The 26,113-nt window shown below is 41.7% G+C and overlaps 1 protein-coding gene across 8 annotated transcripts in view; it reads right to left on the bottom strand.

Moving 5' to 3' along the window:
- Nucleotides 1-24,162, bottom strand: part of MARK1 (microtubule affinity regulating kinase 1) — a 62,367-nt gene extending 38,205 nt beyond the window's left edge. For 6 of the 8 annotated variants that reach the window (XM_037405563.1, XM_037405564.1, XM_037405568.1 and 3 more), the window contains exon 1: nt 23,735-24,156. In XM_037405563.1, coding sequence (XP_037261460.1) covers nt 23,735-23,785 — 51 coding nt within the window. In that variant the 5' untranslated portion in view covers nt 23,786-24,156. Of the gene's footprint in view, nt 1-23,734 lie in introns of all 8 variants that reach the window. The other 2 variants (XR_005106977.1, XM_037405567.1) reach the window with 2 other exon arrangements.
- Between the last annotated feature and the right edge of the window lie 1,951 nt (nt 24,163-26,113).

Raw genomic sequence — 26,113 nt, 5'->3', positions numbered from 1 at the left:
CTCAGACTAGTTTTTAGATTTGTAACAGAAAGCCATGCTTACTCCTAGGCCACTCAGTTCCTGCTAAGCATCAAGCACCAACAAAACTCAAGGCACCTTCATATTTTCCCATTATTCACTGCTTCAATCAAAAAGTGGGTATCTCAATATCTCTGTGCAGAGCACTAACTGAGCCTGTTCCTTTACAGACCAAAGATTTCAAGATCTTTGACCTTAAGCTGAGAGCAGAGTCAGAGGAGCACTCAGCGCCTCAGCACTGGGAGGTTCCACTGTTCCACCCAGTACCCCAGCCTAACGCTGGTCTATGCTGATATCACCTGTCATTCCTTAGACAAGTAATTATTTTCTTACACAAAACACATTTTAAAGCACTGCTTCCAACTTCTATGTGTATTTATTATAGACCAAAGTCAATCCTCTCCTGTAAACACCCATGCTTACAGATAGTCCCACTGAGCCAAGCAGAGTTATTTCAGGACATAAGGACTAGTAGAGTTGGGAAAACTAGCAAACAGCTGCAACACAACCGGAAAAAACAAGGAATATATCACAACCTGAATATTCTTCCCAAATGTAGCACAACACTGCTTACATCACCTCCAGCATTATTAATTCACTATGCCAGAAGGAGGGTCCTAAATAGAATTTTCTGTTGGTCTTCATTACCCACGTCTCTGCAAAATACTACTTTACCCCCACTGATAAACTGTTTTCCAAATCACTGCAGAACCAAGCAAGCCAGGCATGTTTAGATTCAGCATATCAGACAAATTTATTCAACCATGAAATAACATGCTAGCAATAGTATTTATCCTTTAGAAGCACATAATTAAAATACTTTCTTTGGGCTTGGAAAGAGAGGATCAGAAGGACATCTCCAGGCAAAGAGGCTTTGAAACATTCCTTCAACATTGGACACTAGTCGTACATGCAATAAACCAGAGCCCAAGTAGAAGTCTTGCCTAAGACAACACCCTGCAATATCAATATTTGTATGGTGCTAATAATGAATATTATAGCTGTACCTAGAACCCCATCCAGAGCTACAGCACTATGCTACACAAACAAGTTTTAGAAGTCTTTAAGCCTGTTCATGCACAGAATTAGATCTTCACTACTTGAAATAAAATGCCTACCAGAAGTACTAGCAACCCTAATACCAATTGCCAGTTTCACACATTTCAGAGGATTAGCCTACTTCCAGTAGATACTTGAAGGTATCTTTCAGATAAACAGTTGGATAGGCAAGCAAAACCAATGCCACAGGCAAAGCAAAAGATGGCTTCACAGGACAGATCATCTTCACGCAGATTTAACAGGGAAAGCAGTTATTTAATCATGATGACAATGTAACACAGAACAAAATCCAAAGAGAAAAAAAATAAAGAAGGTTCATGGTCATGACAGTTCTGGATTTTGGTCTTTACGGGACAGAAAAAATGAAGCCCTCTGGATAGTTTCTTAATTATTCCCTCTTAGACAGACTTATCTTCAGAGTCAACCATTCTCCCCAGCTATGCCCAAGGATGACAGAAAATATGCATAAAGGCAGCCAAGTTTCTTAGTTTGTGAGCCACATATATATAGCATTTCTGAATTTGAACAGCACTGAATGAAATTCCAATTATTATTCTTAAGTCTTGCAACAGGCCTCCCTTTTGCACATAAACAGCTTGCTATTGTTGGAAAGTACGGAGGAATTTAAACTAGAAACTCATGAACTTCTAGAAATCAGCATTCAACAAAATCCAAACATAACAAAGTTAAGATGTTGAAAAAACCAACCAAGTTAGGTCAAATAACGGTATCTCAGAGATTATTTCCAAACAATGTTAAAGCTGAATTCCACAGAAGCATGCAATATCCACACTGCCTAGAAAGACAGGCTACGTAGTTTTAAGATCTTTCTGGTCCATTACAATACATTCATTCATTACACATCAGCTACTACGTGACTATTTAAAAACGCCATTTCAGAAGAAAAAACTCTGAATTCTGAGAAGTTTTTCAGGGTGCTGGAAACAAGTGGGCTGTAAAAACCAACATGCTCCTTGAAGTTCACTGCCATCTAAACCAATTCCAGCTAACAACCTTCATTTCCTACACAGGATTTTAATTAGGGATTCTGATATTTCTCTAGCTACACTGATAATATATCTTTATATGTACATATGTAATGTAGTGGGAAACACTGTCTTACTAGGATATCATAAACATGACTCCCTGTATGTTGTTTATGTCACTGTTAAATAAAATGTCTAGAAATAAACACATAAAAATTAGATGTTTCTTAAAATAAAATGCAATTTTAAACAAAAAAAGGTGCAGTAGTGACAAAAGTTTAGAGCTGAAACAGTACATTAGAACAGCAATTTAGGTATTTTTCACATTAGTCAAGTGTTTTTAAAAAAATAAAGGAAGAGCACATACAAAACATTTACCACCTTTTCAGAAATCTCAGAAGAGTAATTCTAGTATTCAATTTTAGATTGCGACTGAAGAGAGCTCAATTAACAGTTATTACTCCTAACTAAGGTTGTTTCTGACACATTCCATTAGTGTTATTACAGAAAGTCAGTGGCATTAAAATCACAAGAGATTGACCCATTGCTTCCCGAAGACTCAAAGCTATCGTCTTCCCCAAAGCAGTTTTGCGAAAGCAAGATGACCCAATGCCCAATACATTATCTCTGAGAAAGTGCAGAATAAATACCCGCACCAAGCAGATACAACACGTGTGGTCTACTACTTATTCAGCGTCCTTTAGTCACTCACCTAGCCACTGGAGTAGTATTCTCACAGATTATACACCATAATTAAACTTATATCATCACATATATTAACTGCGCTTACAGCTTAGTCTGAAATAGTCCCCCAAACCATTCTGGCCACCAAACGACACAGCCTTTCTCAATCAAACAACACCAAACGCCTCTATAGTCCTTCTGAGTAATAGGATAACTTCTACACATTGACCTGCCTACAAATACACCTCATATGATTAAGCAAACATCTTAGTCCTGAATTTTCCCCTTCTTGAATTACTGCAAGGCAAATTCCTTGGTACAGTCAGCCCATGGAAGCAAAGTATGCACATGAGGTGCTAAAAAAAGCACATCATCACACTTCCTCTTCTCAGTATTATCTCCAGTTCTGAACTTATGCTTCTTACAGCCAATTTTTATATTCATAGCTCCAAACATTTTCAAGCATGTGCCATACACATGAGCATTTGTAACAGCTGTCATGTTTTGCAAGGTAATCAAAACAGCTAGCCCAGACAGAGGGAGGCTGAAGAGTTTAGAAGACAGTCTTCTGAACAGCTCTCATCTGCCACAGCTTTGATTCACAATTCAGGGGAAGGAAAGGGGAGAAAGATGAGAAGTAATGTCCTGGATGTCCAGCTGTTTTCATGTTTTAACTGCTTGCTATCCCTAACTATTCCTTTAGGACCCAGGAACTTCTAGCAAACCACCTCAAACAAATATTTTTTTTCCCCCTCTGAAGTAACAATCAAAGTAAAGTAGAACCACCACATTTTTTGAATGATCTCAGTAAACCTCAATGTAGGAACCAACAAAAATGTTCACATCAGCTTGTTCTGCATCACATACCAAAAGCACCCAGAGGGTCAGGTTTACAGGTATGAAGCATCATGCAACTCTGAACTGCACAAGATGATGATGGTACGTGATCCATCAGCTACTGCCAGAAGAAGGGGATTCACTCCTCTCCCAGGTAAACCTCACATCTGCACAAACCCACAGCTTACCCTTGCCACATGTACCCGTTGCATCATACTACAATTACTAAAGCCCCTCTGATCTCAATCAAAACATTAATAGATCACTATCTACTCTAATTTTTTGTCTCTCCGAGACATGTGAAAAGTGCTTTGGAGGAGGCAACTAAAAGTCTGAATGCATGTACGTGTGATTCTTTTCATAATTTTTATCAGCAATTAAAAGCATGTTAGACTGGGAACGTGTGATAGAAACTTGGTTATTAAAAAAAACCCCAAAGCCAAAGCAATCAACCTACTCCACTGAAACAGGATAATATGAAGGACTTGGCTCAGAAAACCCCATGAAACAAGCAAACACACAGAGTGAGTGGAAAAAGTATATATAGATTTTAAATCAGATACCAAGGTCAACGCATGCCAGACAGAACAGAATCAGACAAAACCGTGATGTTTGTCTTTAACTTACATGCATACCCTGAACCTATTCACAGAGGCTTTCCAGAGGTGTACACAGAAAATAATCACACACATGCATGTGCATCTTGCTGTTTCTATCAGATTTACATAATATGTAGGAATTCCAGGCATGAACTTTTGAAAGTGCTTGAAGCTATCAACAATAAGAAACAAAGACTTTGAATAAAGCTGGCCTCAGTCAAGCATATGGAAACATTTAATTAACTGACGCTGTAACTCTGAAAAGCATTTTGTAAAACTTTTTTTAAAATCCAAACTATAACCATGGACTTCAATATATAGTATCAAGTGAGTTATTAAACAAATTAACTTCCCCTTACTCTTCCTTTTTTTTTTAATCTCTTTCCTTTTCTTCCCAATTGTAATAGCCTGTATTTAAAAAAAAAACAAACAACAAAACATCTTCAAAGCTAATAGTAAAACACTTCTATAGCAAGGTGAAATACAATCCCTTAACGTCAATACACAATGAAGATTCTTTTCTAAAAGCATACATACACACTTGTGATAGGCAAAATTACACTGAGCACCGAGTAAATCTTATCCTGTGCTTGTTACTATGGTACCTAAGCCCCTTAGAAGTTTTGATGGGTTTTTTTTTTGTTTGTTTCGTTTGGGGGGTTTGTTTGTTTAGGTGCTGAACATAGCTTTTTTTTTTTTTGACATATCAGAAATAAGTTTGCTAACTTGGAGACAGAATTATTTTTCTAATCACAAACTACACAGCATGCAGTGTTTACAACTCTGTACTTGAAGCAATCTAGGACAGAAAACTGAGCCCATGATCTACCAGTGCAGGGCCAGACACAGCTAATTGTTTCAAGAGTTTACACACAAGGTTCTTCAGAATACTTGCAATTTCCATACAGTGACACTAAGCTGTCAAAAATCCTGTCCATGTTGTAGTAAGCTTGCTCACCGGTTTTGTTTTTTGGTTTGTTTTTTTTTTTTTAAAGCACAGCAGTGATGTCTCATGGAAGGGTGGAGTTCATTATCACATAGAATGACAGATACTTTTTATTTCAAGGATAAAAACACAAACAAAAAAAGGCACTGGTCCTCTCCTGAAAAGTCAGTCAAAACATTTCAGAAAAACAAATGCCTTCACAGCATTAAATCAGGTCTGGTCACCGAACTCAGCTAACACGCTTCCTCCTCTGGCTGGGCCCGCAGCCCTCAGCCTGGCCAGGGGGCAGGTGCAGAAGAACAGGACCTTCCTGCCTTTGTTCCATTTCACTCGGAATTGGCACAGTTCTTTCAACCTGGCACTTTCCTTCCTGACTCATCCCAAACACACAAACAAGATTTTCCAGGACTAATTCAGGACAGTCAGCCCATATCATCTCCATTAACTGCTACAACAAAAACTGAACCCTCCCTGTAGCCCTGGTGAAAAATGAAACTGGCCAGCTAAAAGCTGCTGCAGTAAACCACAGGCGGAACTGCGTGGGGGCAAAAAATATATTTATTTTTTTCCTAAAATCCTCTTCCATTTACTCACTTTTGTCATTTGCTATAATACTAGAAGCTACAGTCAGCCCTACCAAGCAAAGGAGTAAAACATTTCCTTTCTTGTCAAAATAAAACAGTTCACATCCTTCACCCATGAAACCTACATGAACCTGTGTTTTTGAAGAACAGCACTTGCAGGAGGGGGGGAAGGAAGGAGAAAAGCTATTCCTGCTCCAGCCTCCTGCATGCATTTGAACACTGCCCTTCACAAAGAGAGAGTTCTTTCAATATTTTTTGCCTTTCCTCAAGAGGTGATCAGTTTAACCTCACCAGTCTTTGACTATTTTTTGTTGCATCTTCAAACCTGCCAGCACAGAGCTCCCAGTGCGTGTTCCCAACTGACCCAGGACATCCTGCCAGCACCCGGGAACACAGGCAGCTACAGAGCGCTGCTGCTGAATGCCACAGCACTCACAATTTTCTCAAAAACCCACAGTAAAACAACAACAACAAAAAAGAAATGCTAGTGTTGATCGTTAATTGAACCAACCAAACAAGAACAGGAACACACCCAGAAAGCGAAACTTCTGGCAAAGGAAGCTTGCAGGAGTTTTTATTGCACTTACAAATGATGCAGCCAGGTCATTTTTTCAACTGGCCTGATGAAAGGCAGGAGAAGAGAGACATGAAAAAATTTACAGTTCAGGATTACGTCAAGCTCAGAGAGCTTCTCAAACATTTGCAGGAATACAAGAAGTGGAGACTACTTTAATATCAAACTTCAAAACAGAGGGAAGAAAAGCTGTTTCTTCAGTCTGGAGACTACAATCAGGAAACCTGAGGCTTGCCTCCAGACGAGAACAGCAGCAAGAGGCAAGGTTTACTCACAAAAGAGTGACCTGATTATAGCACCAAGTGTCTCTGACACTCATGATCAAACAACCAGTCTTCTGGGCCAGCTGAGGTTCTTTCTACAGAAGGAAAGCGTACATGCAGCTAATTGGGACCAGGCTCTGAATTCTAACTCATTCTTTCTCTCAAAGTTTATGAAATGGGAATTTCTTCCTTGCCGACTGCATACCTAAAACAACTCTGGAAGAGTCCACACGTGGCATGATGGTCTTGGTGGTATCTAGTTCATTTTCACTTATGACCCCATCAACAATAAGGCCATATCTTTTGTCTTAACAGTACACAGTGCTTTGGTATACACCATGTATGCAATCATTGCACTAGGATTAAATCACAATGGAGCTATACTCCATCCATTAGAACACAGACCATGGGCCCAATGAAACAGAAACAAATGGCAAACTATTGATGTTAATGCCCGCATTGTACAGAACAACAAGGATTTATTTGTGAGAGCAACACTATCAAAGCCCAAGACATTTGTCTTCATACTGAACAAAGTGTCATTTAGAAATACATCCTGATGAAACCCCTGGAACTGTACCTGTATATATTGGAAAAACACGTGCTTGTATGAGAACCCTTTGTGATTTTATACTTGTAGATAACATTACTGTAGATACAAGTAATCACTCAAATATTTGTGTTTGTAGCTTTACTAAAATTATGGGGGGTAAATATTTGTGTTTGTAGCTTTACTAAAATTATGGGGGGTGACTTAATTATTCAGCCCCTGTTGCTTCTTATCAATTATTATAATCTAACTATACACTGAGTCAAGATTTATTGCCTACCCCCATCAGAATGAACCTTACATCGATGAAGAAACTACTGCAACAAGATGATCTGTGTAAACTGCTAGAACATGTCCAAAACAACGGACACAAAATTCTAATCAACATTCATCATGATACAGAAGAGATACACTGTGTCTTGGAAAGAGTGAAGAAGGATGGAGAGCACACTGGTGGGAAACGCTTCTTGGATGGTCACTGACAGCAACAGGACTTTTTAATTTCACGTTTCACTCAGCCATGATTTTACTAACTCTGACTTTAGTATGTCTGTTACTTATAAATATATTATATATAAAGATCTGCTACATCATAAAACATATAATCCAACTTCAACCATCCAAACCATGCAAATTAGCACATTACAAAGAGCAGTGCTTGACTATCTACTTACTGTGGGTCTGTAAGTGTACAAACTACGAATATACTACTTATGGCACAGAGGCAAAAGGTGACCACACCACCACTCTGTGAGGGTAAGATGAGTTGACTATAGTCATGGGGTGGAGTGTGGTGGTGTGCTCCCCCCCTCTCTCCATCCTGACCTTTGTTTCTGTGACAATGCTCAAATGATAACCACCTGCGGCCATCAAAATGGATGTGTCTGGTTGGGATGGCTGTATCTGACTCAAAGTGGATTCAGGGGGACATAGATAACGATACGATAGCTAGCCAAGGGCTAATCTGAACAGTGTGCCCACTTAACAGTGCTGGTCAAGGTCTGACTCAAGCCATGTTTGAAAGAAACTAACTTCTGTAGTCAGTATGCAAAGATGACCATTACTCCATGAACAGTGGACAGCCCAGGGACCATTGAGCACTCCTGCATGGCAGCAGGCTGCAGGCCATGATCTCCCCTTGCGTAGGGACGCCTCCCAGGGTTACTCCTTGAGGCTGAGAGATTCCTTGCCGCAACAGATTCTCTGTAAGTGATTAACAGCATGCTAAACTTTGAAATCCTAGCTAAGTAACATAGAGGACTGATAAACTGTTGACCAAGTCTAAGACTAAGTCTGGACCTAGCCACACCTAAACTCCCCTCTGAGAAGGAGTTTAGAACACAAGGGCGTCCTTTCTGAACCTCAGGACTCAACAGGAGGACCTCCCTGACAGTTCTGTCTGACCCTGTCCTCTGTGCAGTAAATAATCAAGTATACCTTGCCAGCAAATCTTGTTAAACCACTGTTGCATTTACTATCAAACTTTGTTGAATCACTGTTTTATACCAATAAATATATTGCTACTTGTCTCTTCTGAGTGAAGTGCATCAGTCCATCCATGACAGCTGGCTGCTGAAGCCAACCCAACACTGCTCACATGCCTGCACCCACTTACAAGCACACTACCACTGGGGTGGCAGGACGGAAAGGCAAACCAGAGAAAACATAGCAACTCCTCTGCCGGGGTAACCTCCAGCTCCCTGAGCATGTGTACCCACAGACAGTTTCCCAAGCACCGGTGCAGGCCCAAGGAGGAAGGGGAACATCCAGTACTGGGAAGAGAGGGCCACATGTTAAGCTCTGCTGGAACCACACTGTCAGGACAGGAACAACATGGGAAAGAAAACTGATCACACCGCTTTTCTTGATAATCCAGAGGCAAATTGACACCAGTAGTGAAACTTTAGCTAGGAGATACTTATTCCCATTCTAAAACAAGGTAAAACCCCAGAAAGACGACAGAAAAAAAAACCAACAAAAACCACCAACCCTCAAACCAAACAAAAGAAATACCACAAACAAGTTAGCAGACTTGCTTGTTTGTGTTGTTTACCTGCACTGGGTGTGTGAGACAGAAGAGCAGACAATGTGAGCTTAAGAAGCTACCTTTTAGAAGTGACATGCATGGGCAAAGCACCTGTAACATTTCCACTACATAAAAGAGAAAATGAAGTTACTACTTAGCAAAGTGGACAGCATTTCCAAAGTCTTTACAGCCCCATTACTGGATTCATCCAATGATACATCCATCGAGACAGATCACCATCTTATTTTGCAGACTATTTTACCTCAAGGTCTTACTAACTATCTGGAGTAAAGCCTGCTTCTAAAAAGTGATAAGATGATCAATTAACATATCCAACCTGATAGCAATATAACCTAATTGATGCACACATGTCCTAGAAAGGAAACTGTGGGGCAGTACAGGACTCTGAGGAACATGTCAAGCTATGCTTCAAACAAAGTTACCCAATATTCAGGAGGATTTTCCAGTATTCTTTTGACATAGGGATCTCGGAAGTCTAAACTAAAGGGTACGGAGACTCATCTTAATTAATATTTCCCTTCATACAATACAGTACATACAACACAAATGTATTTAAAGTAGTTGGGCAACCAGTTAATTTGAGAATTAGAAGAGGAAAAAAAATGCATGGACCTACAGTAAATTACCAGGGCCTCTCTCATCCCTTCCACAGGAGATACGGCCTTCAAGGGAGGGGCAGGGAATTCTTCCTCACCTGGAAAGCACTTTCAGGGATGGCCTCTTGCACTAGAGCATACTAGCTTAGTTTCTTCACCTTCAAGGCCTGATAATATTTTCTGTTCCATCTCTCTGCAGCAAGGCCTCCTCATGTCATTAACAAGTCTTACCTCAGAAGGCTGAAGTGCAGAGTGCCTACTGGACCCCATCTGCCAAGGAGATGCAATTTAATATTTAAGCCAGGATACAATCAGACTCAGCATTCTGCAGACATTAGGTTTTTTTTCATAAGCATAGATACAAAGGCTGCCTCTGAGTAGTAACACATATTTTGGCACACAAAACCAGCCACCTTCGTAAGAGGAAGAAACACCTTAAGATGGTGTAGGACACTTCTACTGATGAGCCTGCACTCAAGCAGCATTCAGTTACAATGGTTTTGTCTACCAAGAACAGTCTAGCAGAGTCTGATCTGACAGCAGGAGCCACAGGTGAAGTAAGTTATAAGGACCTCACTAAACTTGGTCTTCTGAAAGCATAACCCATGTTTTACACACAGAGCAAGATTACGATGATGTATCCAAGCAAGCTGATGTAATGGGACATGGTGAACTCAAAGGAAAAAAACCAAAGCAAGATGAAGACAGTCTTCTGCTGAGTGCTCTCTGCCCCGTTTTTGATATAAGTGTTAATTAACAGAACAAATAAAATGTCCTTAGTTGGGCTGTAGTAACTATTTACCTTTATGTGGATAATGCTACACCACATTTCAACTCAGCAAACACATTCCCAGCCTTGCACAGATTTATGCTTAACTTTAAGCTGTCCAAACACTGTATGCCCCTTGGACCTGCTCATATCTTATGATCAAAGAGTGTGCTCTACAGAGAGCTCAGACTACAGTCTCCTCAGAGCCCTATTCAACCACCTATTTTAACCTTTGAGCTTCAATTATTTATGATCACAGACTACCATGATTTAGCACTTCAGAAATATATGCAACTGGGAAGCTAAATTGAAAAAAAGGAAAAGAAAAAGCAAACAGCAGCAACATGCCTCAAAGATTTTGCGAAGTATGTAACATAGCTAGAAAAAAAGAATATATTTCTTTGTATGTTTTACACCGGCAAACACGGTAATACAGTAGATAATTAACACTGACAATCACACATATACTGCAGATATCTGTCAATGTACTGAATTCAAACCATAAACAGAAATCATGTGTGAGTATAGCTGAGATGTAAATGCCAAGCACAAAAAAAAGAATGAACAAATGAAATACTCTACGTTATGTAAATCAGCAAAGGAATTGAAAGAAAAAACATCACAGGATACAAAGAAAATCCTAAAAACAATAGATGCTGGATTTCCCCAGCCCATTAAAATAAAAAGGTCAGAAAATATGGAAGAAATAATGTACATGTATATAGATAAAGCTTAAGAATACAAGCAAAAGAATTCATGATTAAAGGGTTGAACAAAAACTAACATGTATTCAAAATATATAGTCATTAAAACAAGCAGCCAATCCAACAGAAAGTAAAAAAAATAATAAAACCAAAAAGTATGACTTTCTCTCTTGAGTCCTTGACAATCAGTGGGTGAGGCATCCCAGATGCCCAGCTATGGTCCTTAGACAGTACCCCAGCCTGCAAGCTGTCAAAGTCAGGCATTTCCAGACTTCTTTACCTACACTGTGAGGTACAGCAAAGAGAATCACAGAACGGTTTGGGTTGGAAGGGCCCTTAAAGACCACCTAGTCCCAACCCCCTTGCCGTGGCCAGGGACACCTTCCACTAGACCAGGTTGTTGCAAGACTCATTCAAACTGGCCTTGACCCCTGCAGGGATGGGGCACCCACAGCTTCTCTGGGTACCTGTTCCAGTGCCTCACCACCCTCACAGTAAAGAATTTCTTCCTCAAATCTAATCTAAGTCTACCCTCTTTCAGTTTAAATTCCATTTAAATTAATTTGATTTAAATAACCAGTAGCAGCAATGGTGGCCTCCAGCCCACCATTAGCAGTGGTAATTTGGTTCTGGCCTGAGCCGGACATCAAAACAGTTTGGGTAACACTAAAGCAACAAGTCTTACAGTCTGCAAATCTCAAATTGAGGTGACTTACCTAATCCAATGCTCTCTCATATTAAAATAGGAATTAATTTGATTCAGCCTTAAAGAAAAGGCAGGAAAGCAGAGAAGTCACAGGAACCCAAGGACAATGTCAGCAGGTGACAGGGACTATCAATCTCTGTACCAGCAACTGAGAATCCATCCTCAAAACCTTAAAAGAAAGTCACCCTTATGCAGACTTCAAATGGACATCACTGAATTATTCCAAGTCTTAGGATGGGTCAGACAGCAGTGTTATGTTCTTTCTTCCACCATCAGCCTGCCAAGGGCCCCTCTCAGTCCTCAGATTGCTCTCTGCCTCGTAAGAGATGAGGAAATCCACAGCACTGTAAGAGAGACGATCACATATCCCCTTGTGCCATGTTATGATCCCTGAATTATCACAGGCTCACTGGAAGCTCCGTCTGTAATATTTTTCCTTAATTTACCAAACTAACTAGAACCCTTCTGATCCCAGGGGATGAGAGCTATCGCATTAAATATCCTTCTCATTTCACCAAGCAGCTAACAAAGAATAAATTAATTTTCTACTGTTTTCCTACCACCCAACAGCCGACATGAAGTCAGGCACAGCTTTCTCCTCTTTCTCAAGAATTATCTGGAGGTAAACTTAACTCCAACAGTCTCCCAGTTTGCTTTCTTTTTTTCCTGTTTGTCACCCACTGAGCCAGTCTTAGAAATCTTTTCAATTAAGACAATATTAGGAAAATGGCTCATGCACCATTAATATTTCACTTTATCATAGTAACTTTAGTGTAACAGTCAACCGCTACATTTAATTCAGCTTCAAATTAACAATTGTTATGTGAAGGGAATGAAAACAACAGAGATGGATACAGGAATCCAGTTTCTCTCTTCTATGCTACTCCAGAATGCCTGACACCACTCACTTTGAAAATAATTCTATCAAAACAATATATGACATGCCACTAAGAAAGACGTTTAATGAGTAATGGTGAAGAGCCTTGTACACAGTACTGAAATATAAAGTTTTACAAAAGGTCACACACACTCACAAATAGCAGCAGCAATAATAATATTAATAATCATCATCAATATTTTATCTTGTAGTATTTATAAGCCCCCCAATTTTATTTTTATATAAGTGCTATACTTCTGCAATCACTGGATAAGCAAGAATAATTTTCTTAAGACCTTTAAATGCAGTTTTTATTTTATCAGCCTACTTTGCACAGGTTGAAGGATTAGATTTCCCTTAGCCTGTCTACAAACACTGCTGTAGGCATACATTCTCTAATAATTATGTCTTCCACTGACTAATTCCAGTATCTATATTAGATCGACCCTCATTGCTCATACCAACTTTCTGTAGGTAAGATTTCTCTGCACTATGCAGTAGATGGAGCAAGAGTTTCATTGTGAAGTGCTTTCATAAATGTTCTTTGTTCCTATGCATCTTACGTCCATCACTGGAAGAACTCTAAAATCAGCCAGCCTTGTTCATTTAATATCAAATTAAGAAAAGAAAATTTGAAAAACTATTATTCATAGGTACACCTGGCAAAGACTACTCAGAGACAGTATTATTAATATTTTCTAGTTATATCTCCTTGTGTTGAATGATTACAATTGTTACTCCTTCTGAAGTCTGATCTTACGGAGAAAATGCTATTTTAGTCCTTCACCAAGTAATGACATTTTCCTGATTTTTTTTAAGGACCAGTAGACAGTCCTTATTGTAATAATTGCAAGGGGAAGAAAATCTGATTACTGTTGGGGAAAAAGAAGAATTACTAAACAAAACCCCAAATGCTTTAAGGAATTCTATTACCTTCAATCGATGATATTATCTGGAATAGAGATACGAGTAAATACATTACACACGTAATCCATTTGTGGAGAACAACCATATCCTTTGCAAGAGCTCAAGGTAGCATTTAACAGGATAAGGTAATTTCTATGGCAAAAATCGGACTCTTCTTAACACACATGATTCTCTAAATTTTTGAGCTATGCCTCTGCTTTTTTAAAGTAATGACAGAAACATCTAAGAATTAGAAAGATACTTCTATACAACTGAAGCCAAGCACGCACTCTCAGGAGGAATTTCAGATATTTACTGTTTAAGCGCAAGTAATTTACGCTGTTGCTACACGTACTGCAGTACACCCTACACCTCACTTCCCTAACTCTGCAATTCTTGCACGTTAAATTCCTTGTGGATCTACTGAGTTTATTAAGACAATCTCTCTCTACAAAGAGCGTTATAAAATTGTATGTCCTTTCTAAATAAACATTATAAAGCTCTGGTTACTCTCTGCTGTTATCTGAGAGAAGAAAGCACAGTAACTTTACTGGGGGAGGGAAGGAAAGGTAGAGTGAGGAAAACATAATCTAACATGACTATTTAAAGTTGTAACAATCCTTTTTGCTAATAATTTCAAGAAGAGCCTCCAAAACAGAAACAGCTCCGCTCAACCCACCCACAGCAAAGCATTTCTTCACTTTCTTTAGCTTTACAGTTCAGATTATTCCCATACTAAAATGTTCATTGGGATTCATACACAAGGGTATTATTTGAAGGATAAACAGAAGCTACAACTACATAGCTTTAGTAAAGCTTTGTATTGGTTTTGCTTATGTCATTAAATGAGCAAAACTGGAAAAGGTCCCAGAAAGAGTGAGAAGCATAAGGAAGCTGGCAACAAGTATGCAAGCACAAGCACAAAAGCATGTTAGTAAGCAAAATGTGGGGGAAAATAAGGGGGAGAGGGGCAAGAATGTGATAGGCCAGGAAATTACAGACATTAAATGGCCAGCAACTTCACAATGGGTAAATGGAATCTCAGAAAGATGAATATTGTTACGTATATAAGGATAAAGCTGGTGTGGAGGCAGGTTATAGACTATCACCAGGTTTAAAATGAAATTGGTCAAATATTTGAAGGACTAAGTAAGAAAAATGGTCTATGTGATAACCTTTAACATTAAGATTACAAATCAATGGCCTTTTTCCCCTCTGAAAAAGGGGGGTGCCTGGAGACAAGTGAAAGATATTTTACTTTATTTTTCTTTAACTTTCTTCCCAAGTATTGGGTTAAGATGGCAAAGATAAGAACTAACAGTAGGGAAAGGCGGAAGCTGGGAGGAAAGCTTCCAAGAGAGCTGAAAATAGCTCTCTATCACAGTGACTAAGGCTGTGCCTCCACTTACAAGAAGGTGCATGTTTTACTGCATCATGAGTAAGGCGTGGGTCCTCCTACAGAAGCACAGTGGAGCAGAGGCACTACAGGTTTTACCATGAGGTTAGCCTTGGGCAGGAGACTTTACAGCAAGCCCTGCTAAAGCCTAATCTATCAAAATCTAATCTATTTCCTCCAACCACATCTGCCTAATGAAAGGTACCACTTCCCTCTAACAACCTTGCCTAATTTTGTCTCTGCTTGAGATTTTAAAAGTTATCATGCACTACTATTACTTTATAATACAAAAACAATTAGACTTTGTCACCAGTAATATTATCATTACCTGTTCTTGCAAAAGATTGCCATGGGCTATCCAGTAACTCTGTATGTTCAGTTTTGTGAACATCAATGTACTACACAAGTGCTTTCATCAGAGGTGAAATAAAGTTCTGTCCTATTATTCAACCTATTCATATCACAACTATGTAGCAACACAACTGGACAAAGCTCCTTATGTTGAATCAATTAAAATATACAATAAGTTTGGATATCATCCTCTGCTTTTCTATGTTTTTCTACTTTTGTGAATTCTACAGGCCACATGTTTAAATGTAAAACAGGATTATTACTGTACTTACTGCCAACACACCATTAGGGTCATGGTGAACAAGGCAGACACTTGACGTGAAATCATGAACATGTTTCATTCTCTCCTCAGGTTAAGTTAACTATGTTTATCAACCTTTATCTGAGAAATCATTTGAACTATGAACACATACCAAGGTATTATACCTACTGGGCATTCAAAATGACTGAACAATTTAAAGAATGTTTTACTGCTCCCTTTTTTGCAAGTGCTTCTTTAGATTTGGTATACAGATTAGAAATTTAAACAATGAAAATGGCTAAAGCCTGTACAGCTAAAAACTGTAACCAAGAGTCCTCTTTCTGACATATTGCCACCAGTCTTTTGAAGAATGCAAGTGCAAAGAAAAAGAACGCATTTTTTTCCCTTTCAAACCATGTTTTATTACTGTACTATGATTACAGGTTTCTATAACACGTCTTGCATTTTTCTAAAACATTGCAAACTTGAAATAGTTTGCACACAAAAGGACCAAGAGTCATTGGTATTGAGCACTTAAATCTTGAACAGCTCAGCAGGAGTCTTTACAAAAGTCATCTTGATAGTAAGCCACGTTAATGCTAACCAAACAAGTGTAGTAAGGTGTCTCATAAGCATAGGAACAGCAAGATAAGGAAAATTCCTTTTTCCTGGGATCCGTATACAACAAACTGCAGAATACCAGAACTTGAAAACACACAGACAATGCATTCATTCATTCCAACAGAAGAGTGCCTGCTTTCCACAATGATTCAAGTGATGTAAAGTGACTGTCAATCAGCTGTCCTGTTAAGATGGAGAATTTCAGAATAATGTAATGATCTTCTATTCTACAGAGATGCACAGAAAACCTGTGCTTTTGGGTTTTACATAAATACACACTATTGATCAATCATTACAGCCTAAGCCATGGCACTGCTCCATGAGCACGTCCAGTTCATTGCTTTAAAGGTTAATTGTAGCCCAGCTGAATTTAACTGTGCAGACACAGTTACTGTGACTACGAACATCTGTCTTTCAGCATAAGTTGGTGTTTTCTTTGAAAGCATACATAAAGAAATCCCTGGAAAAATGCTCATCTGAAAAAAACCCAAAACCAACCAAAAAATCCCCAAAAACAAACAACCAAACTTTTCCAATTGCCATCAGTTCAAAAAGCAGCAGGATTATGTTAAGCACAGAGAGTGCCTTTCAGTGCTTCTGCCTCAAACTATTTTACATCGATAGCTATAGTGTGTTTGGTCAGTACTTAGAGAGAAGAGGGGGGAAAAAAAAAGCTGAAACAAGCACAGGGAAACTTGCCTTAACAAGGACCATCTTATCCCCTTGGAATTTTTAACCTTAGATTTCCTAGGATGCTCACCAAGACTAAACTGTATCACCACATACAGCTATGAAGTCTTAAATGGACCTCGAGATCTCACCAATCCTTTGATTCTACTATTTTACTAAATTATTCACAGAAAAACAAAAAAGGAGAAATTTTCTTTCTTAAATGAGATACAATTGGCCCATTTAAAGTTTAATTTAGCACTGAGCAGAGAGAGCACACAAAAAAATGTTAATTTTCAATGTGAAAAAAGGAGAAAAATGTTAACAATTAAACAGGCTTGGTAGTTGATGTTGAGAAAGAGCTTATTAAAACTCAGATGATTGAGTTGCATTATATCCATTACACTGAACAATGTGAATGTTTCAATAGAACTTTCCTGTTTTCATAGCTGTTTTCAGAAACATTCAGCTGTGGAGAACATTTCTTAATTTACCACTACCTAGAGGTAAGTAAACATTCAAGGATGAAGACCCAGAAAATACTGTGAAAAAAAAAGATTTTTTTTTTTGTGATTCTGAAATTCCAGAAAGTCAAAAAAACCCCAAACCCAAAGAACGCCACAAAAAGCAAGCATTACATTTCCAACAGCAACAACAACTTAATAGATCATTTCACGACCACAACACAAATAAGCTAAGTTTGAAACATGTCACTGTCTGCAACAGTTTACAAGTAGTATATTTAACCTGGAGGGCAAAACAGAGCATAAACACATATGAGAGAGAGAGAGGTTGACACTACTAAAAGATAATCTCTAAACAGAAGCAATAAAATGCTTTCTCTCTGATATCACAAAATCTGAAAAGTTTGCTCAAACTCTGAAGTTGTTAGTAGGTCGATTTGTAAGAAATGTCTTAGGGCTTTAGCTGCATCAGATTTCTAGCTCCACATTAGTAGTAAAATAATCTCTCCTTTTTAAAGGATAGTTTCTCAATGAATCTGGACAATAGTGTCTGAAGTTCTCTCTCAAACATCAGTAAGATATTAAAGGCTAGGTCTATACTGAATTCTGAGAACAAGAAAAAAACCTCTGCAACTGCAAATACAAATAATTGATCAACAACATAATTTAACAGAAATCACTATCTGCACTTAAATAACTACTTTTTCTGTGTTTAAACTATTGGTGTCAATTAGAAGTTAGCAGGAGTTCCCTCTGCTAAACAACCGCAATTGTGATGATAGAAACTTACCACATTTATAGCAGAAACATTAATTTCAAAATATAATAGGGAGCCATGGGCGGGGGGGGGGGGGAATCCTGCCTTTACTGATGTTTAAAACATTTTAAGTGCAGACTTAGAAAATTTTAAAAGCTATATTAATATAAACAGTAAATCCACATCATTGGAAAAATGATAGCTGAGACCCCACCAATAGCAGCAAGGCTCCATGGAACATAATCTCCTTGTTCTAGTTCAGCGTTTAACTCCACTGACCGTGTAAGTAGTTTTCAGAACACAAACCACAATCTATGTTTACCTATGAACCTCAAAAACCCCATGAAGTATGAAATTTAAAAAGTACTACAATCAAACTGCATTAACTCTTTCTGAACTTCAACACTATAGTCTTTTATGACACCTAGAAAGAACACTGAAATGTGAAGCTACATTTTCACTTGTTTGTTCTGAAATATTTCTCTTTACAGAAGGAAAACGAAACTAAACATCTGTGCCACCTGTTCCGTGACTCTCTATGATTCACACAGAAGATTAACTTCAAAATGGATAACATACTTCATAACAAAATGAACCTTGCTCTCTCTGCGCACAATACTCTAGCTAAATGCGTTTTTCCCCACAACATCGGAGCTTGCTCAAGACCTGAACCAAACCAAACCAAAAAGTCTGCACAGAGAAAACACAAACCTTCAAAATAAAGATTAGAAGAACATACCCAGTTCACACCATTCAAACAAACATACACCTAATGGTGTATTCATGATCAAAGAAAATAATCTTACAACGAAAAAACCCAGGCATTCTCTACTTTGCTAAGGCCCATCTCCTGTGGATAAGAAAGATACAGCTGTACTCTTGAACCCATAAGGCTTGGAAACTAGGCCATTCTTCTGCTTAAGGCACTGAACGAAAGAATTCTTGTCAGATACTTTCTCCCACGCCCCCTCTGCCCAAATCAAAACCATGTGTTCTTATTGTGCAAAAGCAAATCCAGAAGGAAGAAAAAGAAAAAAAAGAAAAAGAGAGAAAGAAATTAAACATAGTTTAATTATTACACCGACCTGACCACTCCATTCCATCCTCTCATCTCTTGCCCTGTTCAATTTTTTTCCCCTTTAAAATGCAGCTGTCCAGTAGCCTCCCCTATCAGAAAGTCATCTTTAACCACACCTACTTTAGCTGGCATCCCAGCCATCGCCCTTCCCTCGCTAGCTTGCAAATGGGTGTGTGTGTGTCAAAATTATAATTATTTGTATGATAATTAAGCAAATCACATGATCATCGGTCACTGTACTATCCTTCCTTAAAACTCCCTTTGCCATGACATCTCTTAATCACTCTCATACGGCACTGGCTAGGTAAGACCAACCACAATTCCCACATTCCTCCTCAGCCCTGGCCAGTGTTACCAGCCAGCACTCCTGCCTCGTTTGGTCTTTCTTCCGCTGTAAACATGCAAGATCTCTGCAACGGAATTAACAGACTTTTATGTGTCTGAAAAGTACAAAGCAAAATAATTCCTTAAAACTTAGCTAATGGGTGACATCACAACACAAATAAAGAGTAATACCTTCACAAATAATAGTAATACCTTCAAAAGATTAAACTACACTCACTGTAGGGAAAAAAAAAATAGTATTCTTACGCCAGACTAAGAGGTCCTTATGTCACAAAAAGCTAACTACAACATTCTCATTTTTATTAATTTTACTAAAGTTGTATGTAGCTGACTGTTGAATCTCTAGTCTTTCCTTATACAGAGAATGTATTACCAGCTTATTTCTTTTCTTTTCCCTTAATTCAGAAAAAAACATTCCCCGACTTAATGACATGATACAACACAGTATGAAAAACATAAAAGCCTCTCTTTCGTCAATTAATACCAACTCAATGAAAACAGAAGAGCTACTCTAGCTCAAAGCTTTTGATTTGTGTCCCTCTCCTTCTCCAGCCTCAGAAGAAATGGGAAGCTCAGTTTACCTAAACTCACCCCAACTGCAAGTGTTTGAATGCACTGAAACAATACCTACCGCAGCCTACTTACAATGTATCAAGAGGAAGCTGTAAATAGCTACATGTACAAAATCAAAACACAGAAAAATTATTATTTTTAATATTACTCTCACCCCTCACTTGAAAAAAATAAATCCAGTAACAAGCATGAAAATAATCTTTACCAAACTGCCTCCACCCATTAATTTCCCCAAGTTTCCTAATAAACCATTCAACAGGAATAAATGATTGACAATCATACTCTATTTCATTTCCCCAAACATAAATTTCATGAAAGAGAAATAACATTTTCAATGAAAAATATTTACGGATGTATGCTAGAAAAGTTAAATATAGCACTGGGAGATGTAAAGAATAGTAAAAAGGAAAAGAAAAAGAAGGGTGTGAATTTCTGTAACGCAGACCTATCAGTTATACACATACTGTTTCACAACTGCTGTTTCCCTCCACCTGTTGTTTGTCCATTGTCGGCAAAAAGTCCCTGTACCTTTCATCCAGCTTTCTGATAAGACTTATCAAGTAATCTGTTGCATGATCTTACCCCTCCTAGACTATTTTCAAAGGGTCCTGTGGGATAAAAGGTACAAAGAATTATGGAAATAAGCATGTTTTTCACCCATCCCACCAGGAACTCCTGTAATTCCTCAAGGAACGTATATTCTTATAATAGGTGATATATGCAATTATTGTAATTTTTTTTTCAAAAAATCAGAACATATGCTTGCATACTCACTGAGAAAAGCACACACTGACATTTTTTTTATTTTCTATTATAAAGAGCACTGAAAGCAGCTGCCAAGAGACGGGGAGGGGGGGTGGTAGGCTAGTTTGCCATGATTTCATGCAACGACCTCACGCCACGTGCAAAGCACAGCTGGACGCGTACGTAGGTTTGTACTCAGAACCATCAATCAGCTCTCTCCGGGATACAGAGCTACAGTCTGTCCCTTGAGAGTCACACAATGGAGCAACATTGCTGAGATGGCCACGCGTATGAGATGGAAGAAAAGAGCGATCTCCTGAAGATCACCATTAGCTGTAGAACTTGGGAGAGCTTTGCTAATATACATACTCAGGAACTGCAAATATGCACTATGAAGATAGATTTACTTACCAGGCCAAAACCACTCATACTTACTCTGCTCTCCTCACTCCTTCCAATAACTTCTCCCTTTATTTCCAAGTTCTTACCACCCCAGTTACCCAGAGCTTACTAGCTACACTCTGCGCATCAAGACCCATCAGCATAAACACTTGCCAGTCCATTAGCGTTTATTAGCAGGAGGAAGCATATTAAAAGTAAATTAAGAGTCTCACCTCACCCTGACAGAGTCCATTTTAAATCAACAAACGCTACAACGGACCACCTCCTCCACCCACATTTTGCCACTTTAGCAGAAGGTCTGATGTAAGGAAGACCTCAGGTAGCAAAGAGGGGCTTCCCGAGGCTCCCTGACAGGCAGAACCAACAACCTCCAGATCTCTGCTCCAAAACCCAGCAGATGCCATACTAATAGCAGCACTACAATTACTTTGTGCAGATTTGGGAACTTACTACTGCACAGCTCTTTACTGTTCATCTGACCGGAGGATTATATTCATTAGTATTCGGTTACAGACTAATACCAAGATTTTCAGAAGCAAATGTACAATTTAGAGTATTTTGATATCCTGTACAAACCTGTTTTTTTAGATACCCAACACACTCTCTGAAATAATAAAAATAAAAGAATCCTTACTTATTTCTAGGTATCAAAATAGAGCATTCAAAAGTAGCATAACATTTGCTAAATGAACTACTAACACTGTAGCTGAAGTTTTCATTCTACAGAAGTTAGTGATGTTTGAGAATATTTCCTTTTGCCTTATGTAAATGTACTTTGCGAGTCTTATGTACTATATTACTGGATATGTGCATAAATATTTCCCTTCCTGTCTTCTATCTCTCATCTACATTCCTATACATGCTTGAATGGACACTCAGGAGTAACATGTATCGCTCAAACCTGGCCTTTGTCATTTAATTACATCTAAACTTTCTTTTTCATCTCAAGGACTTGTTTTCATTCTGACAGTAATACAGGACTCATCAGTCCACGAAGAGTAAGGACAGACCAAATGCATCTACTTGCTTTAACTTGTGCCCAGGCTGATATTGCTGTCAATTAAACTTCCACTGAGTGACTGATACTAAAAGCTCATTACAATGAAGACACCAAGGTAGGGTTTCACTTCTTTAACTATATTATCTCACTTGTTACCTTTGTCTTCCAAATTCTCTTCTCATATCCACTTTTCATATAATTCAGTAACCTATTCATCAGGCACTGCTGCTTTGGCTCGTACAGTAACAAACATTATGAGCTCCTACTGTTGACCTCTTCAGATTGATGCAATGCAAGCATACATCTTCTTCAACCTATTTCAACCCACCAGGTTTCTTACTGATCAGTTTCCACCCAAGTGGAAGCTGAGTGTGACTGCACGCGCCAAATCTCGTATGACTTTTTTCCCCTCCTGTGCATTTTGCCAGTTTCCCAAAGGCAACTAACGATACCTAGCACACATTCCAAACATACCGCTTAATACTGGTCCCCTCACCTAAAACAAAAATTTCACACCTCCTATACTACCCTCTCTTTAAATAAAAACCACTGACAGATAGGACCAGATACGGGCCAGGATCTTAAGATTTCTCAGGTACACCAAGACTGGTTATTTTCTGCGGGAAGACCACCACAACGGAGAACACCGCCATGCTCCTACTCCGTCAAGTCCGGGTGGAGCAGAGGAAGAGCAGAAAGATGTTTAAACAGCACAAAGGAAGAAACAAACAATCAACTCGGGAGGCACCAAGGGCACACGACGACAGCCCCGCTCAGTCGCAACACAAAGCAAAACCAGAGGAAAACAGCAACGCCGGGGACCACCTTCGAGGTGCAAACAAAGAGCCAAGTACGGCTGACTCCCAGGCGGCGAGCCGGGGTCGAGTGCCAGGCAGCTAGAGAGCCCAGGGGTGGGTGCCCCGACCCCGACACCGGGGTGCCAGCGCGGGGGCTGGGGGGCCCGGCCCGCAGCCCGCGGGGGCCGGAGGCCTCTCCCCGCGGGGGCCCGACGCCAAGCGCCCGTGCGCGCCCGCAGCCGCCGGCTCCAGCCAAGTACATATAAGGGCAGCCCGGCCCGGCCCGCCCAGCAACGCGGGGAAGGGGCTGCCCGGCCGCCGACCCCGCGGGAGGCCCGGGCCGCGGGCGGGCTGGGGCGACGTGGAGCCCAGCGCGCCGGACCCGCCCCGGCAGCGCCGCACGGAGGAGCCTGAGGCGCGGGCAGGCGGCGGGGACGGCCCGGCGCTGGGGACGGCCGCGGCCCGCCCACCCCTCGGGTACCTGGCCCGGGCGGCAGGGCAGGCCGGGCCGCCGCCAGGTGCCGGGGAGAGGCGGCCGCGGGGGGGGCGGGGGACGGGGCGCGGCGGAGGGAGGCCCGGCGCGGCACTCACGTTCTCCGTGTCCCGCTCGTTGACGGTGGGCAGCGGCGTCCGAGTGGACATCTTGTGGGCCGCGGCGGCGCCGCGCCCGGCGCGCTGAGGGGAAGGCCGCCCGCTCTGTTTAGGCCGCGGCGGAGGCCGCCGGCCGCCCCCGCCGGCAGCCGGGCGCACACGGCGGGACGCGGGCCTCCTGCCGCGCTGCCGGCCCCGCTAGGCGCCCGGCGCCATGGCCTCGCCCGCCCGGCCGCCCCTCCGCCCGCCTCGCCGCCGCCGGGCTCCGCGCAGCTCGGCCGCCGGCTCCTCCTCCCTCCTGCCCGCTCAGGTGAGCGGCCGGCAGCGCAGGGGGGCCGCGGCGCCTCCTCGCAGCATCCGGCGGCACCGACTCCTCCTCCTGCCGCCGCTGCCCCGCGCTCCCTTCCCCGTCTTTCCCCTCCTCCTCCCCCTCCCCGCCCAGCCGCGCCGGGCCCGGCCCCGCCGGCCAGGCTCCGCCGCCCCGCGCCGCAGGAAGCGCCGGGCGGTGCGGGCGGGCGCGGCAAACGCGGGCGGGCGGGCTCCGCCGGTGCCGCCGTCCCTCCCGCCGCGGCACCCGTGACGGGTGGCACCGCGCCGGGCCCGGCGAGGGCGGGAGGCGGCCGGGAGGGCGCGCTGGGCCCGGGCCCGCGGTGAAGCGGGCTGGGGCAGGTGTGCGGCTTCGTGAGGGGGGCGGGCGGCCCGGTGCCCCTGCCTCAGGGCCCGCCGGCGAGGCCGGCCGCATCCCTCAGGCTGCCGAGATGGCGGGCCTGGGCGGAGGCCGGCGGGGCTCGGGCGGTCAGTCAGTCAGTCGCCCGGGGAGCCCCCAGCATGAGGGGACGCGGGACGGGGCCCGTGTGGGGGCCTGCTCCATCTTGGCGAGTGGGTTACCACAGGGACTCGGCCTTGGAAGGGGCGGTGGGGCAGCCCAGCCTGTCTCTGTCACAGTGCGGAGGCCGCTGGCCTCAGACCTGGTGGACAGTGGTGAAACCCAGGGTACACGGAGCCCAGCGTACATGGCATGGCTTATCTGCAGGCCCGCACCAGCCTCCCTCACCCGCTCAAAGCTGGGAGCGGATCAACAAGACTATGAGACATGTCCATCTGCCCGTGCCTGACCGGCACACAGTCCTCGAACACTTAAACCGATGACCTCATGTGCTTAAAATTAGAACCATACACATATTTTTGTCTTTGAGAAGTTACTAGTGTTTATATGGCAGCAGTGTTTGCTATAAAACCAGTCGAACCCTTCAATAATCTGTAAAAAAAACAAAACAAACCTAACAAAAAAACCCTCCCCTGCACCAAAACCAGAAGACAAGCAATGTGCCTGGATTTCCACTGCGATACCTTGACAGATTTTTGTAGCTGGGGCTGTGAACATCTTCAGAAATGCTGTGAATGCAGTCCTTGTTCTGAAAGACCTTCCTTACGAAAAACACTTTGGAAGGCACTTGATGGGTTGTATGTCTCGTCTCCAGGAAGCCTTTATGTGCTTGTGAAAGGGCATGCGCTCTTATTTCTTTTATTTATAGGTTATGTATATATCTCCATATGTGTGCTTATATCTGTAGGTGAACACACTAAATAGAGTATATTTAGTTCTGGCTGTGTTAGCGCTGGCGTGATACAAGAGGTGTCCCCAGCTCCTCAGCACTGGTCAGCTGATGGTGGAGTTTTCCAGATGTTTGGGAAAGCAGCTCTTTCCCTGTAGCTGATGCAGAGCACATCCCTGCATTGTATGAGCAGTGTGACTGGAATCGCTCTTTGCACATTCAGCACCACGTTGCTCTGAGCATGCATGATTTGCCTGTCTGGAAAGGTAGAGGTTCCCAGCTAGTCCTCAGCTCAAAGCCTCCCAAATCCTTGCAAGGGCCTCTGTGAGCTCCTAGTTCTCTTCTCACACAGCTGGCACTACCGACTGCGAGGGAATGTCAGGGTTCTTCATTCTTCTGGGAACAAAATAATCCAAGAATTGGTTTACTCAGGGTAAACAGCCATGGTCTAGCTAGCATGCCAAAACAAGTTTGTTGACAAACTGGATATTAACCCAGTTTGGTTGCTTAGCTCGTCAAAGTGCATTCACTTTTATCCCAAATAAGAACAAGGCTGTGTCTGGGGCTCTGCGTGGGGCCTGACTCTGCAACCCTTACTTGGTCAAAACTCCCACTGATGCAAGCCCGTCGTGGTAAGGATTTGTGTACGTGCTAGTGGTTGGAGGAGAAAGGAGTATAAACTCATATGTCTTCTAAACGTGTTTCATGGCACCAATGACTAAGAGAAAGCTTAGAAACACTTCCTGCCCTAGAATTTGAATATGTTTTGGTCAGTAATGCGTAGGAAAATGCTGGCTCATCAGAAATTAAAAACATAATAAAG

The sequence above is a fragment of the Falco rusticolus genome, chromosome 12 (genome assembly GCF_015220075.1).
Source record: "Falco rusticolus isolate bFalRus1 chromosome 12, bFalRus1.pri, whole genome shotgun sequence".
Classification (NCBI taxonomy): Eukaryota; Metazoa; Chordata; class Aves; order Falconiformes; family Falconidae; genus Falco; species Falco rusticolus.
This window is presented reverse-complemented; position numbering and strand designations above follow the sequence as displayed.